At 38.8% G+C, this 17,446-nt stretch overlaps 2 protein-coding genes across 3 annotated transcripts in view; both read right to left on the bottom strand.

Annotated features, from left to right (window-relative positions):
* Window positions 1–17: 17 nt before the first annotated feature.
* Window positions 18–7,491, bottom strand: CCNA2 (cyclin A2). The gene is made up of 8 exons (XM_045997535.1): window positions 6,369–7,491; window positions 5,155–5,398; window positions 3,604–3,716; window positions 3,180–3,403; window positions 2,248–2,455; window positions 1,572–1,685; window positions 1,036–1,169; window positions 18–718 (listed from the first exon to the last, which is right to left on the bottom strand). The coding sequence occupies exons 1-8, from the start codon at window positions 6,579–6,581 to the stop codon at window positions 670–672; spliced, it is 1,299 nt and encodes a 432-aa protein (XP_045853491.1). The 5' UTR covers window positions 6,582–7,491; the 3' UTR covers window positions 18–669.
* A 98-nt stretch (window positions 7,492–7,589) lies between these two features.
* Window positions 7,590–17,446, bottom strand: part of BBS7 (Bardet-Biedl syndrome 7) — a 43,929-nt gene continuing 34,072 nt past the window's right edge. For both annotated transcript variants that reach the window (XM_045998087.1, XM_045998088.1), the window contains 4 exons: window positions 11,877–11,986; window positions 11,637–11,740; window positions 11,383–11,506; window positions 7,590–8,994 (listed from right to left, as the gene is read on the bottom strand). In XM_045998087.1, coding sequence (XP_045854043.1) covers window positions 8,861–8,994; window positions 11,383–11,506; window positions 11,637–11,740; window positions 11,877–11,986 — 472 coding nt within the window. In that variant the 3' untranslated portion in view covers window positions 7,590–8,860. The remainder of the gene's footprint in view (window positions 8,995–11,382; window positions 11,507–11,636; window positions 11,741–11,876; window positions 11,987–17,446) is intronic.

Genomic DNA, 17,446 nt, shown 5'->3' with positions numbered 1-17,446 from the left:
ATCTAGTCGATTCTTTATATGATTTTTTACATTTTGCTTTAAAATAAACCTCTGAACAACTTAGGTTTTAAACAATTGTCACTTCAGTAAAGTGGAAAAGTTGATGAGGAATGAAACAGCATTTTCATAGTGTGTACAAAGGGCTGAAAGATTCTCAGGATCATCACAACTGATAAATAAGTACAGATTTATTCCACATATGCTTAGATTATGCTCCAGTCACCAAATTGATCCAGTTCCTTATGAAAAATGAATGCTCAAATTTTATCCGTTTTCCTAAAACTATTTTTTAATTTCAGGAGAAGCCTTCCCAGTTCCCTTCTACAGTAAATGAAATTAATTCTTCAGAGTGATATCATAAAGTCAAATCAGATTTGACTTACAAAAACCAAATTTTCCAAATCCATTTATTAGTTCTTATTCTTACTGTGCTGACAGTTGGCATTATTAATACTTTAACAAAACCACTTAAAATTAGCCAAATACCTAAGATAGTTACATGTACAAAAGATATACAAATTAAAACCATTTAAAAAGTAATAGATACCATAATTTGTACTTGACCATAACGCTATTCAGAAATGATTGTAAAATTAAAACCTTACAAAAACTGTACACCATATACTTTGAATGATTTACATTTTAGAAAACAAAAGCAGTCTTTCACTGTTACACATTTAGTGTCTCTGGTGGGTTGAGGAGAGAAACACCATGATACCTGTAAGTAGGAAAAAAAACTCAGTAAATATTCATTGGGTAAAGATTATGGAATACAGAAATGCTGTTTCTAATCTGATTGAAATTAATGGTTATAGAATCATTGGTCCACAAAACATGCAAGCGTGCCCCGTTCTCCCCTTTTCTCCCTCAAATGCAAGACATAAAGCATAACTACAACCTACTCAAAACACCTGACTACGAGGAGCCTGTGCCTGTTTTGTGAATCCTTTGATAAAGTTAAAATGTCAAGGATCTCAATCATGTGGTAGCCTGAAATAGCAAGCTTCTTTAATATCTATTAATGTTAATTCTTACTTTGAACTTTTATATTTTTCTCTTATTGACTGTTGTGCATGCTGTGGTGCTCTGAGGTAGGTCTGGTGAAGGTCCATGAGACAAGGCTTAAGACTTTCCAAGGTATATCCAGTCTTTTGAACTAAAGATTCAGGCTGCAGAGAAGGGAGTAGAAAACCACTGAGTTTTGTTTTTAGCAACAGACACTAAATACAGTGAGTTAGTATTGGCATTAAACTTGAGTTTTGTTAAATTTCAAGACTTAACACCTCCAACTAGCAAATCTTCCAGATTTCTCAAGCCCTTATTCCATCTTTTATGCTGACTTTGATCAGTTTTTACTACTTTCCCTGCCAACAGCAGGTCTTACGGTCCTAATTCTTTAAGCACACCTTTCAAACCCAAGAATAACAAAGCTTTCTACCTAACAAGCAAAAACGTTTTTTCCAGGTAGGTACCTCTATACCAGCAACACTTGTATGTAAGTTATTTTACTTATCTGGCAGAAATCAAATTTAAGTTGCAAGACAGATGTGTGAGGACGTGGTGATACATACCCAGCTCTGTCCTGTGACTGTGTAGAGTGCTAAATGAAAAGCTGCTGCAGCTATAACTGATGGCAGGTACTTTAGATAGGGGTCAGCATCTATGAGACTTAATTCTCCCAAAAACTGGAATGAAAAAGCAAATATACTTTTTGATGACAAGAACTCTAGAATTCAAGCCTCAAATTTTCCCCTTCTGCCCGAATACGTTTCTGTCTTTAAGACTGGCTCTATGGCAGGGCACCTGGGTGACTCAGTTAAACGTCTGCCTTCGGCTCTGGTCATGATCCCAGAGTTCTGGGGTCAAGCCCCACATAGGGATCCCTGCTTAGGGGGGAGTCTGCTTCTCCCTCCCTCTCTGTGCTCTCTCTTTCTCAAAGAAAATCTTTAAAAGCCTGGCTTTATGGCAGCCAAAGGAAAAAAACTCCCATAATCTTATCTGTCCTCATCTTATACTTTTTCCTCTTCCAATAATTTTTAAAACAACTCTTCTGGCTACCATTTCTTAGACTTCATCCTCATACCACTTTCCTTAGTATTTCCCAATTCATGTTACCTTCTGCCAGTGGTGGGCTCTCTTTATACTGCAACACTAATTTGTCCCCAAAACACTAAATCCCTTGACCAAAGCTATATAATTAAGCTGTGTGACCTAAGACTCTTCATTCAACAAATGAAAAGAACTTACCATTGCTAAACTTTCAACTTTGCAGTTGGCAGAATGCTGGTGCAGAAAGTACTGAGTAAGAAACTGATTTACTGTTGGTGCAGCTAGATCAAAAGCAAGCACTTTCAAAACTAGGTGCTCCATTCTCAGGACCTGTTTCTTGGTATAGGTATCATCTGTAATGTACACAAACTCTGCTACTTCTGGGGGGTATATTTCTTCAAACTTTCTACAATGAAAAAAGTTTTAAGTAATCAGTCCTTCCAAAAAGAGAAGCAAGCTGTTTATCTAATTCTGAAATCCCTTTAGCAGAATACATGAAATAAGTCCAAAACCTACACTCCACCAATTGCCCGTTTGCCCTGGTACTTGACCATTTCCAGCAGAGCTAGATGAATGCTAACTAAAAGACCCAAATCCATCCAGGACTTGGGATTTTCTCCCAATGCAATCAAAAGATATAAGAGGCAAGAGAGTTCCAAAATAGGAATAATGCCAGAGTTTACCACGTAACTGAAAATTTAGGAAATTCTTAGTAAAATAAACATTTTTAGATTTTTAATGTATTTAATTTCCATGGAAGATAAATTCATTAAATTTTAATAAATTAATTAAAAAATAATTTAATACATATTTTAAAATAAAGATTTTATGCCAGAAAGGTACTTTTTGATAGCAGGAACCACACTTTCAAACTTGGTATTCTACTCCGAGTTTATTAAAATGTAGCCAGTCTCTCATCTTCATTCAAGAAGGTCCCCTGGAATCTAGATCTGGGAAGATTAATATCCTAAATTAGTTTCACACACTGTTTCATATTGCTACCCCTAAAGTAGTCTGACTTTTCTGCCTTGTGTTTTTTATTAAAATGCTACAGTGTTAAAAATCACAGCTTCTTCCCTACACAGAAAGGTGTCAATCACTTTTAATCCAACAAACCAAGCTGAACTTACGAGGCCAACAGCATAGCAGCAGTGCCCACAAGCTGAAGCTTTCCTCTCAACACAGACATGGATGAAAGGAACCTATCAATGTAGTTCACAGCCAAGTGCAGGGTCTCATTCTGTAGTTTATATTCTTCTCCTACTTCAACTAACCAGTCCACAAGGATAGCCCTCATACTGTTAGTGATGTCTGGCTGTTTCTTCATGTAACCCACTTTAGGCTTACATTTTACCTGTTGAGAAAGTTACTTAGTATAATGTTAAAATTGCAATTAGATTATTCTACCATTAACAAAGATGCTACATACCAGAAACATATGTATAACATTACAATAATTCACTAGCAGTTAAAGAACTTAAAAACATCCTCTCAGTTTCATTTTGCCACAATGAATAAGCAACAATATAAAAACTGGATTCTAAGAGCTCTTACCTCCATTTCCCTAAGGTATGTGTGAATGTCCTCATGGTAGTCTGGGACTTCATTGACACTCAATGGCTTTTCATCTTCTAACACAATTGAAATATCCATAGTATGCGGTGACTCTGGGAGAATATAAAAGTATGATTAAGTTCATTGTTTAATTTTATAATTAATGTAATGGCTAAAACTGATTGCCTTTGTAAAGTGTCCCATACAAAATCATTCCTTTCATCCAGCTAAAAAGGGCTTCTCATGACAAAGTACATAGAATATTTCACTCTGGCTTTAGTACCTCTGTCCACTTGGTTTTAATCAACAAGAGAAAATACTAATAGGCCATTAAAAAGAAAGTGAATTTGAAAATGTATTATGTTAGGGGCGCCTGGGTGGCTCAGTGGGTTAAAGCCTCTGCCTTCAGCTCAGGTCATGGTCTCAGGGTGCTGGGATCGAGCCCCGCATCGGGCTCTCTGCTCAGCGGGGAGCCTGCTTCCTCCTCTCTCTCTCTGCCTGCCTCTCTGACTGCTTGTAATCTGTCAAATAAATAAATAATAAAATCTTTAACCAAAAAAAAAAAAAAAAGTATTATGTTAAAGTATGATTCATATTCCATGAGGAGATAGCACAGTGATCCTATGAAGACAGTTAAAATGCAAGTTTTGTGATATGATGTACTATTTACCCCAAGAGTTTGCAGACCACAAAGTCTGATAAATTCAGAGTACAATGTAGCAATAACTAGGAGGGCTAAAGTGTCAATGAAAATTAGGTTTGTTATGAGCTGTTCCAACAAATTAGCACTATAATCAACAAGTGTTTCCCGTTTTATCATTTTAAATGACCCTTTGAGGCAAGGAATATCATTCATTACTCTTTTCACTTCAAGGTTCATTGTTACAAATTTTCAATAAAAATACAAAAATTACTTTATTTCTAAAGGATTTTCCTGCTACTCCCAGACCACTCCCCACAAAAGAACTAAAACCTAAATAAGACTGAACTTAATGAGTTATCAGTGACTCAACAGATCTATGGTAAAGAAGTTGCACAAACTGCTGGCAGACCTTTCTTTATAGCAGCTACTTTATTTTATATGTGATTAACTGCAAACAGCCATAATTGAACTCTCGACTCACAGGATAGTGTCCCTCTCTGGTAGCAGACTAGATTTACAGAAAATTTTAAAGCCGTAAGAGATGTTAGATATCACAATATTGAAAGGTATATCCTATTCAAATATTCTCTGAAGTGATATGTACAGAGTGAGTTTTATCAATACAACTGAAATCTATTCTCCCAAGTAAGGAAGGTGTTTGAGATCTACTTAAACTGATGTGATTGGTAATATACTGGTAAGGGAGGAGCACCCAATTAGGATTTATAGGTCACTAGGTTGTAGTAGCTGTGAGATCTGAGGTAAGTCACACACTTTCTAAACTTTGTTACATTAAAGCAAAGTAAGGATCAGGGAAGATAATGTCTTAAAATGCAAAATATCACTAATTCAGTCTACTTAATAATTATGATTATATTGATTTGATATAGATGTTCTTTAAAACTTACCAAAACTACCGTCCATTGGATAATCAAGAGGTACCAGTGGTTTTCTTGGTCCAGGTAAAGTAATAGCTGAATTAAAAGCCAGTACATTTTCATGTTCTGTTTTTTTAGATTCAGCCGGCCTCTTTTGAGTCTCTTGTTCTGCTTCATCCACATGAATGGTAAATGCAGGCTGTTTACTGTTTGCTTTCCAGGGAGGAACAGTGACATGTTCATCATTTACAGGAAGATCCTTAAGAGGTGCAACCTAAAAAGAAATGAATATCTGGCTTTGAGCCCATTAAATGGAGTTTTGCTTTCTTCCCCTTAGGGGTCTCAGTTTCTGTTTTCATTCCCAAGTACTCTCAGGAAGTTTAACTATCTGGGACAAAATCCAGGCAGTAAAAAGTTTGAGTGGCTGAAGAAAGGGATGCTCAAATTCCTTACAGGCATTCCTACATAAGTTATAGAAAGAATCACACTAAGTGACATTATGTAAAACTAATCAAGGCTACAAGATGAGGGGAATGGCAGGCTGAAAGATGACAAGTTTAGGAGAGCCGGCTAAGAGGTGCTGGTTCACCACTTTCGCCCCAGGGTGGAGCAACAGAGCAAATCCGGTAAAATGGCGGAATTTACTAAAAGCAAAATATTTTTTTATACCCTTTCCTAAAATAGAGGTAATCTTAACCATATGGAAAGCAGGAAGGGAGTCCAGATCCCAGGGCAGTGCCTAGGGTTTAAAGCGGGGAGAAAAGCGCGGACACACGTAGGGTTTGGTTTGACCTTATCTATAGAAAAATATCCCCAATAAAGAGCAGATAAGCAGCAAAACACAGCTCGACGAAGAGACCAATGGGAGAGAAGCTATAAGTGGCATCGCACACACCAGAAAACCTGGGACCAAGGGGATTCTAGACCCAGGCCTCCCTTAAAAAGGCTCGGAAGGGGGGCGCCTGGGTGGCTCAGTGGGTTAAAGCCTCTGCCTTTGACTCAGGTCATGATCCCAGGGTCCTGGGATCGAGCCCCACATCGGGCTCTCTGCTCGGCAGGGAGCCTGCTTCCTCCTCTCTCTCTGCCTTCCTCTCGGGCTACTTGTGATCTCTGTCTGTCAAATAAATAAATTAAAAAAAAAAAAAAGGCTCGGAAGATACTCTCTCCACGCTCCTCGGCCTGCTAAACCTCGTGCAAAACTCCCGCTCCGCCCTCTCTCCCGCAGACATCGCTCATTTCTTTACCCGTCGTGTTTTGGGCCTCTGCTGCGGCGCTGGAACGCGCGGGTTCCCGGCCTTCAGTACCGCCAGCCCCGCCCGGGTCCGTGGCTGCTGGGCGGGCGCCGCCTTCTCAGGGTTGATGTTCTCCTGGTCCTCTTGGAGCGCCGTATGCTGCAATGTTAGCAGCGACGAGCCCGCCTCGCGGGCCGCAGGACCGGGCTCGGAGTTGCCCAACATCACTGCTCCCGGGGTTGCGGCGGGATCAGCCTGCGGCGCCAAGCAGCGTGTACTCCGTCCCGCCGACCCCGCCGAGAAACGCTCCAAACGTAGCCAGCCGCCACAGCCCGGGCCAGCCTGCTCGCTCGGGATCGCGCAGTTCCGAAGAGGTTGCGAAAGGGGTAGGCAGGAACTCTCGGGCGTGGAGGGCTAAAGACGCCCCCAAAATGTAGCGAGCAGCCCGCCGGAGCGGCGGCTGTTCGTGCAGTTCAAGTATCCCGCGACTATTGAAATGGGCCAATGGGAGGGCCGATGCCCGTGACGTAAGTCACGGCGACACGGTCGCAGGCGAATGAAGGCCGCCGCGAAGGCCACAGAGTAGGGGCGGAGATCCGCCGAACGGCGGCGGGAGGAAAAACGCCTGCGCCGGGCGAAGAGGCGGGGCCTGAGTTTCTGATGACTTTAAACTGGGCCGCTAGGTGATCCCCTGGACTCTGAGAAAGGGCAATCTCTAGAATAAACTGAGTTATACTTCAGCAATTGCTAGTGGGCCACCCCAGCCTAACGTTAGCCTTGGGACCTTCAGTGAGCTTAACTGGTTTCCAAAGCTCTAAAATCTGACCCAGCCACTAACTGGCCTGGTAGTCTTGCTCCGGTTATTCAAGGTCTCTGATTCTTAGTTTTCTTATCTATTAATTGAGAGTAAAAATATCTACATGTCATATGACTGTCACGATTATATAATGTGCACAAATCATTAACACGCTGCTCACGTAGTAACTGATACTCAAATGACGATATAATGTCATCTTTTCATTTTGGTATTTCTTCAGTCATGCCTTGGAATTTCCCTAATGAAGATGCAACGAGGGAAGATGCCACCTTGAACCTCCGTTGATTATATATATATACACACACACGTGTATGTATGTATATATATGTGTGTGTGTGTATATATATATAGTAATGTACTATATATATAGTACATTACTATATATATATATATATATATATGCACTGTATATGTAATATACTATAAAAAATGCAACTAAGCAGTCACTGATTTTGGTGCTTCTTTCCCCAAGCTGTGGCAACCAACAATAAGCACCCAGTGAAATTCTAGTGACCTAAATAGAATTATTGATTCCATTTAGCAATGACATTTGTTTAAATATAATAAAAACAATATGGCCTTATTAAAATAAAACTCAATGATATGTCCCTTTAACAAATTTTCAAATTTAATATACGAGGCTTGCATATAATAAATATAATGGTATATAATTAAGAAACATTATTGTTTTCTGCCATTCATGTGTGCCCTTCTTGAAAACATAACTATATAATCTTTACGCCATTTTAAAACAACCTTTAAATACACTATTCCCCTGAATATGAAAAAACATGAATTAAGATTAATGAATAAAACTTCTGTAGCTTTAAAGTCTTATTTCCCTCCATACATGATAAAACAGAAATTAGTGGATACAAGTGCAGGAAAATCTAAGAGGCCATCACTATCTCTGCACTCTTCACATGTAGTACATTTGTACATTTCTACTGGTTACAGGACAGCAAGTGAAGATCATTTCAATCTGTGCAAGCTCTGCTCATTTCCCTGGCCACAATTCATAGCACTGAACCAACTCAAGCATTCAGCAAACTGAGCTCGGGTTAAGAAACATTACCTAGCAAGACTGAAATCAGTTGCAAATCAATCTCAACCTCCTAGAAAAAATAATTGATAAGTTATTTCCACTGGTTAACAACGTATATAGTAATAAGGACACAAACCAGGCACCAGAATTTGGGATGTGGTCCAGGCTTCACAAAATAATAACAATATCCACTTAATTATTTAACCTCATAGAGAATCAGTTTTCTTATATGATTTGACAAAATAACAATATATATTGTGAATATCAGATGAAGTAATGAATGTAAATAATTCTGAAAACTATAAAACAGTTAATATGTGAGTGTATAGCTTGTTAAATATTTGAATATATTTTTATTTTCCAAATATTTCTCAATTTAAAAGTTAAAACACCCATTTGCAAAAAATTCATTAAAATTCCTTATAATCATTCCACTTGTTTTAAAATAAAAATTCTCTTTATTTTTAAAAAGCTCCATTTCTCAAAATAGAAGGATTACTAAAAGAAGCCATACCCTAAAGAGTCTTAAATGATATTAAAAAGCATTTGAAATAAAAGTATGTACAGTTAGCTTGTGCCATAATTCTGTTTTAACATATTTCATTTAAAAAGACTTCTCTGGAACTTTACCTTGTTTCTATTTCATGCAGCATCAAAGAAAGCAATCAATGCATTTTGGTCATAATTGTCCAGAATCTCCAGTAAAAGAGGTACTTTGGTTTTTACATTGGTGCCTTTGAACTTAAACTTATCTATGAAAAGATCGGTGATCATGCCTATAAAGAAAAATGTTAATTTCCTGTCACTGATTAGCTCTAATTAATAACACAGTACTTAATGAAAGTGAGTGATTACTTGAGAATCAATTTATAAGCACTTATCACTGCATTATTTAATATACAAACCTAAAGGTATAGATACTTTTTTTTAAAGATTTTATTTATTTATTTATTTGAGAGAAACAGAGCACAGAGGGAGAATGTGAGGGATAGAAGCAGACTACTCCCAGTGAGCAGGGAGCCCAGTGCAGGGCTGGATCCCAAGATCCTGACATCATGACCTGAGCCAAAGACAGACTTTCAATCAATAGCCACCGAGGCACTCCAGGTATTTACACTTGTAAAAAATATTTGTTTAGGGGGATTTTAGGGCAGGTTTCAAAACATTAATCATTTGGCTAATAATCTGCTTAGTAATTGCTTAAAAGTTACTAAACTCAGACAATTAACTGCTGACCAGTTTTGAATTGCTATTGGTATATATAACATCACAATGAGGGGTTTATTTTTCTCACCAAGCTGATCATTTTGACAGTGTAGATTTTTTTTTTTTAAGATTTTATTGATTTGGGAGTGAACATGGGGGTGGTGGTGGGAGAGGGAGAAGCAGACTCCCCACCAAGCAGGGAGCCCTACTCAGGACTTGATCTCGGGACCCCAAGATCATGACCTCAGCTTGAGGTCATGAAAGCAGATGCTTAACCTACTAAACCACCCAGGTTCCCCAAAAGATTCTGTTCTTAAATTCTATTTGAGTTAAAAATATTCCATCAATATATTAACCATTCTTGGGATTTATCCAAGACATGTTTCAGAATTTTTCATATTTTAGATAGATAATGAAAGGGATATACCATATATGGCATAATATCCAAGGGGAATGACTGGGAACATCTGATAACAAAACATGATACTGTTTCAGCAACAAAATATATGGGTGAATATTCACACTAAGTGGAATAAAAATGACTATAAATAACCTGATGTCAGTTTAAGTGGAGTTTGTCATTAAATTATTAGTTCAGATTAAGTCAAATTTCCTGCCAAATGATTTATGAAGTTTTTCAAAGCTTCCTGGGTTTTAGAACTGGTGATAATAAAAAACCACTCATCTTCTAAGTTATTATAAGGATAAAAGATCAAAGGGGCACCTGCATGGCTCATTCCGTTAAGCTTAAGCATCTGCCTTTGGCTTGGGTCAGGATCCCAGGAGGCTGGGATTAAGTCCCACATTGGGCTCCTTGCTCAGTGGGGAACCTGCTTCTCCTTCTCCCTCTGCCTGCTGCTTCCCCTGCTTGTGCCCTCTTTCTTGCTATCTCTCTGTCAAATGAATAAAAATCTTTAAAAAAATTCATATAAATAAATATATTATTTTATAAATAAATTCATTAGGCAGGCTCAAAGATCAACATGGATTGATGATACCAAGTGACTCTACTGAAGATTCTGCATAGTTCAAAAAGCAAGCATTTTGGGGTGAGGAAGTTCTAAAGCAGGCTTTGCCACTACCTATGTGACAACAAGCCTTTAATGTCAGATTTCAGTTAGTGTGAAAAATAAAGATAACACCATCTACCTTATAGAGCTATTGTAAGGATTAAGTATCTGATTAATGAAGATGTTATAAAAATAGGAAATAAATAAGCTTAGCTTACATAAAGATAAAAAAAAAATGTTTTCCTTATGCTGTTCCATCCTTCCTCTTTCTCTCCCTTCCTGCATATTTCCCTCTTGCTCTTGAAGTTTTTCAGGTAATTTGTGAAACACCCAACTTGTCAGCACCAAAGCAAAACAAGCTTTCCTGTAAATTCACAGCACATATATATCCTTTATTATATTTTGCCTAAAAAATATTAAATGCTGCTTTTTGATATTTCATAATAACAGAACCTGAAAATTATTTGTGTGAAATATGGCCTATATTTTATTGCTTCATAGGTTATATTCATTTCACACTAGGTGACTTCATATACAGAGATTAATTTACTGTATTATACTTATTTCACTTAATTTTTCAGTTTTTTCTAGATTTTTAAAAAATTTATTTGTCAGAGAAAGAGCATAAGTAGGGGGCATGGCAGACAAGGAGAGAAGCAGGCGGCCTGCTGAGCAAGAAGCCTGATGCAGGAACTCTGGGATCATGACCTGATCCCAAGGCAGATACTTAACCGACTGAGCCACCCATGTGTCCCTTTCATTTTTTCAAGTAAAAATATTAAATATCAAAACAAATTTGACAAAATAGGTGATGCATAAATTGGTTTTCACTGGTTCATGATTGCTGTAACTTTGCTTATCTTTCTGCCTAAGCTTCTCTCACAGGATCCTTCATAAATAACCAGTAGAAAATAAATATGGCAAAGTTTTCTAGAATCGTCCACTAACCGTACAGTCTTTCAAGATGTGCAGGTTGCTTTTTGTACTCTTCCTGTAGGTGATCTGCTTCTTCGAGAATACAGCGATATTCTGGTATCAGAAAGTTTGTATTTCCCTCATGAACCTGCAACTCCTATTTAAAGTTAAAAACAGAAGGACTTTAATATTTAAAATCCAATCCAGTCTAACTTTAAAGTCTTTACAATTTTAGAAATCCCATCACAATAAAGTAATGATCATGAGTCCAAGAAATGTATACTTACTTTTAAAGCATCAATTAATTGCACTTTCTTAGCCAAAAGCAACTGGTACTCCAACTTTGGGTGGATTAGCTTTAAAGTATGTTTGACTGATACTTCATTTATCTCTAGAAGGAGATGAGTCAGGCACCATTAGCTAAGTCACTTTGATCAGAAACATTCTTATTGTAACAACAACCAAAAAAACAATACCTTAGAAAGAATCATTTATTTTTCTACTTTTTTTTTTCTTTTTTTTTTTACCGTATGATATGTTGAGGTTAATTTTCCTTTTGGTAGCTTCTTTAGAGAGCACATCTTTTAGGATGGATATGGTAGAAATGTTGTCAGATTTAAAAACTCCTTCTCCTTTTCTATAAAATTAATGTATTTTTAAAAGAACAGTATTAGAAGAAAATACATACAGTGAGAAGGTTCAGCAAATACATATTTTGTGACTAGTACCTGGTGTTTAGAATTCATTTGATTTTAGATCTCTTTATATACATGTCTCCTTATTAACATAAAACATATTTAAATGTATAATCTTTTACTATTACATAAATTCAAGTTCTGAACATAATTGTGAAAGTAAACAAAAGAACTTGCCTCCTAAACATATGACAATTTATATAAATCCTTCATTAAAGTATCTTATTTCCTTCACTTTCACTAACAAAATTTCAAACAGCTAACTCCATATGTATATAAAATGGATTTAGAATTGCCTATTTATATATGTTTTTCTTTGTCATAATCACATAAATTACATGACTACATTTTTCATTCTCAAAAGAAAGTTTATATTAAGCCTAAGAATGACAGCTTCTGTTCTTCCATGCCCATCATCCACTGCCACTTCTTATGGATACAGGACATGTCATTTTCTTTATAGAACCACTTCTTCCTCTTACCCTTTTCAATCCATATACAGTTGACCCTGGAACAATGTGGGGGTTGGAGTGCTGAACCCCTGCAGTCAAAAATCCACATGTAACTTTTGACTTCCCCTAAACTAGTGATAGCCTACTATTGACTAGAAGCCTTACCAATAAGATAGTCTATCAACACATATTTTGTATATATATGATTTACTATATTCTTATAATAAAGTTAGAGAAAAGAAAATGTTATTAAGAAAATCGTAGGAGAAAATAAATTTACAGTACTGTATTTATTTTAAAAATCTACATATAAGTGGTCCCATGCAGTTCAAACCTGTGTTAAGGGTCAACTGTAGTTTCACTGGCACTGGCCACAACCCCATTTGTGGGACTTTAAGAGGAAGCATTTAGCAGTATATATTCCATCTTCCTGACCACAGTGATTTACAGCTCTATAGTGACACTCAATCCTGGGACTTTTATTGGAACCAGTGGGAAAGAGAGGGTCTATGAGAGCTGAAAAAATAGGAAACTAGACAGAACTGCTGGTGGCCAAGATAGTACTTAATAGGAAAGCCAAAAAAGGACAAGAATGGAGCTGAGCAATAGAAAGGGGCAGTCTTACCTTCTTTTTAATTTAAATTCAATTAACATATAATGTACTATTTGATTCAGGGGTACAGGTCTGTGATTCATCAGTCTTATTTAATACCCAGTGCTCCTTACAACACATACCCTCCCCAATGTCCATCACCAAATTACCCCATCCCTCCCACCCCACTCTCCTCCAGCAACCCTCAGTTTGTTCCCTATGATTAAGAGTCTCTTATGGTTTGTCTCCCTCTCTGATTTTGTCTTGTTTTATTTTGGAAAAGGATGGTCTTTGTTTGCTTGAAGCAGATTACTACTGGACTTTTATTTTCAAAAATTTTATTTATTTGTTTGTTTTTTTTGTTTGACAGAGATATAGAGAGAATGCACAAGTAGGCAGAATGGCAGGCGGAGGGACAGGGAGAAGCAGGCTCTCCACAGAGCAGGGAGCCTGACGCAGGTCTCCATCCCAGGACTTTGGACCCTAGACTCTGGGATCATGACCTGTGCCAAAGGCAGACACTTAACCAACTGAGCCACCAAGATGCCCCACTACTGGACTTTTAAATGATATGAGCTGATAAATTCCTTTTCTTCACTATGTTGGTCTGCTTCTATTTGGTTGCTTTTTATGATAACCAAAAATTCCCTAATTAATAAATATACCATCTTTCATGCATTAAATGCCATCTTTTTAGTTGGTTTTCACACACAGTAATAGTATATATTAACTGCTGTAGACAAATGCTAATTCTTTTTTTTCTAGGAAGATGAATCATATATATTATTTTGATTCCAATTATGTTTTTCATCATGATATTTTCATTAGTCCTTAATTTTAACTGATGATATTTAATATTAAACATACAGTACCTAGCACTGTGGAATAAGTCACCTGGTTTACCTTCTTTTAATCATCACAACTCAATGAAGTGCTATTATTTCCATCCCTCAGAAAAGAAAACTAAAGCTCAGAGAGTTAAATAGTCCAGGAAGGGCAAATAGCTGGTAAGTCACAGAGCTATGATTCAAACCTAAGTATGTCTGCTTCCTAAGCACACGTTCTCCATATATATGTATTTTATTCAGGCACCCTAAAAACATTTATTAAGCACAACTATTTTCAAAGCCATGCAGTAGGTACTTGGAGGAAACATACAAAGATACTTAAGAAATTGACTCTGCCCATAAGGAGCTTCAAGTCTAATCTGAAGAGACAAGCTTACATAAAAATTACTATGTACTTCAAATAACAATAAATAACCCAAGACAGATAGGAAGAGAAAAGAGAATCAAGGAAGCCTTCAAAATGTAGCTAGTGAGTTGAGCCTGGGAGGATAAGCAGAGTTTTGATTTTTTTAAGGCATTTTTTATAGCTTTATTTTTTCAAGAGTTTTTAAAATTTATTTGTGTGTGTGTGTGAGAGAGAGAGAGCACAAGCAGGGGGAGCAGCAGACAGAGGGAGAAGTATGCTCTCTGCTGAGCAAGAAGCCCGATGCTGGACTCGATCCTAGGACCCTGAGGTCATGACCTGAGCCAAAGGCAGATGCTTAATGGACTGAGCCACCCAGGCATCCCTAGAGTTTTGACTGTTAAGGAAAGAATATTTAAAGACAGAGAATGGGAAAGAGCAAAGGTATGCTATTATAATAATACAGAATATGCCAGGAGCATGTTGAATTCTCTGCTATGTTTAAGGTGTGAGGTTTACTGTTGATGAAGGATAGCTGGAAGGCAGGCAGGCAGGGACAAGCTCCGCCTCCCCACTCCCAAGGAGAAATCACCCTTAAAAAGATTTTATACCACTCTGGAAGAAGCCCTCCACCATTTCCCATTTGATAGGTGACAAAAACCTGATTGAATGACAGGCACAGGGATGGTTAATCAGATTAAAACAGCCTATCTCAACAAGCCCAAGGGGTTTTTATACCTCTAGACTCAGAAAATCTGGTGGTAGCCTTGTTGGATCCTCTCCCTCCTTGGGAATTTTGTACGATCACTTTGCTATCATTCAATAAACTTTGCTTTGTTTACCACCACTCTTGGTCTGGTCTACCTCTTCATTCTTTGAAGCAACGTGACCAAGAACTGCAGGCACCAACAGAGAAAAAAAATCCTGTAACATTTATGGGAGCTCATCTAGGGTCTCCACCATCACTAAGGACAACTAACCATGAGTAGTGGGCAGCAAGTCTCTCTCCCCTCCCCACCCCCATTTTATCTGTTGAAACAATGGGCACCCATCAGCCATCTACGAGCGATTAGCGCAGCTGCCAATCTCAGTCCCAGGAGACAGGTTCTCTAGGCTCCTTTCTTCCAACTGATCCCCAACAGAAGTTGGGAATGTTGGTTTGGTAAGGGCTCAGAACTCATTTGGGGACAGATCACCGGATGTAAGGAACCTAGGGAAAACCTCGCAGTAATTGAAGGGCCTGATGAAGGCTACCTTTGGATACCCGAAGATTCTCAGAGGGACCTGGTTCCTTACTTGCCCATCCAGGCATCCAGAGAGAAACCCCTCTACTATTTGTCAGCTGATTCCTCCCCTAGGAGAACAAGTGGAAAAGCTCAGGACGGTCCCCTGAACATTCCTCTGTGAGTGGTTCGGGTGGCCTCCAAGGGATCTTACTCTGTTCCCTGTTACAGTGAGAAACAGTCTGTTTCTGACTCTTCCTATCCTTGGCATTACTAGGACACCTCTCAGACTGCCTATACCACCTATGTGAAGGATGGTCAAGCAGGGCAAAAGAACTAATATCTAAGACATCTCCCAACTTTACAGTACCACTGGGGCTTATCCCAGGTGGACTTCCCCTCTCTGGACCCCAGAACAATTCTACTAAAAGATGATTAAGTGGCTATGCCAGACAGAAGAACTCTACTAAAAGAATCTAGTGTATCCATTGACTTTTAAGGGACTCTTAAGGATTGGGAAACCAGGGTCACTCTCTGGAGGTAGGACCAAGCCTGGTAAGTGCAACCTACTGGCAATACCTCGAAGAGAGGACAGTGACTCTGGCTGTCAGTCGCCTGAGCAGCTACAGCTACACATCAAGAAAAGCTGAGGAGGAACTAAGGTGGGGGACACTTTTTCTCTCTTTCCAAGTCTCTCTGATCAACTCTAAGAAACCGAGGTAAGGGATGCCTTTTCCTCTCTTCTTGTAGATGCATAATTCCCTGACGAAGACCCTTACTCCTTTGGAGTCCCTTCCTGGCATTATAGGCTACAGGAAGAGTATCAGACCCATAAATAGTCCAATATCGTTTACTTGGATGCCTTCCTGGTTATAACTGAGCTAAGGAAACTCATTTTCTTTTGTTCTGGGGCATGGCCGTGATACAAGTTGGAGAATGAGACATGGCCACCTGAGGGACAATGCCTTCCAGATTTTAAAGGGGATGTGGTTGGGGGTGGGGAAAGCAGCTCTTTTTCTTCTGACCTTAGCAGTGTAGGACTGTTGCCAGCCTCCCTGCTGTTCTCTCATCCACACTGTACCACTGGGGGAGGAACAAAAGAACATCACACCCACATCAAAAGCAGATAGGCAAATGGAGTCCACAGGGCAATTCTCACCCCTGGCTCCATCCTTCCTAAGGTAAGACTGGGTCCTCTTACCTGTCCCACCCTATCCTGGAACCCCTGCGGATGCTGGAGGGCTTTATACTCTGCAAGAAGATGTAGTGCTCAAAGGGGGACCAAGGAGAGGTGCCACTATAAGACCTGAGACAAAGCGGGGGGACCTCAAAGTTTTCCAGACTTGGATGTAATGCTTCTGTTAAGTCAGACCCTCTCCAAAGCAGAAAAACATCAGGTTCTGGCCACTCCTGAAAGATACCAGGATCAAAGACAGGTTAAGTTTCCAACTGTAGCCTGGGCAGGCTATAACTCCTCAAGACACCAATTGGGATCCTCTCAAGACCCCAATTAGGATCCTAACAATCCCCTTGGAAACTGGTATCACAATCACTTCCAAGCCTACACTATAGAGGGATTGAGGAGTCCATGGAGGCTTCTTCCTCGTTCATTTCCCAGGGTTAATGGCTATAACTGGAGCCAACTGTGGTTAGTCTACCTCAAGACCGAGACTTTGAGGAATATCCCCAAGCAGTTGCTGAAACTCCGTTTGTTTTGGAGAAATTCCGTGCCTTCTCCAGCCTGTCATGGACTGTGTATTTCCACTTTGGTGGAAAAAACATGGCATCTGCTCCTGAGCTGACAAGGTTTAGAGCTGGGAACAATTCTTTCTACATGTGTAGAGGGTCAAATAAACTTATGTTAAAAGGGCAGTTAATCTTGTCTATTGCAAAGTTTTCATGGGTTATTGTTAAGAAAGTTTTGCTTGGGTGATAAATGGGATT

This window comes from Meles meles, chromosome 2 (genome assembly GCF_922984935.1).
Source record: "Meles meles chromosome 2, mMelMel3.1 paternal haplotype, whole genome shotgun sequence".
Classification (NCBI taxonomy): Eukaryota; Metazoa; Chordata; class Mammalia; order Carnivora; family Mustelidae; genus Meles; species Meles meles.
The sequence above is the reverse complement of the archived record's forward strand: the minus strand, read 5'-3'. Positions and strand labels throughout refer to the sequence as shown.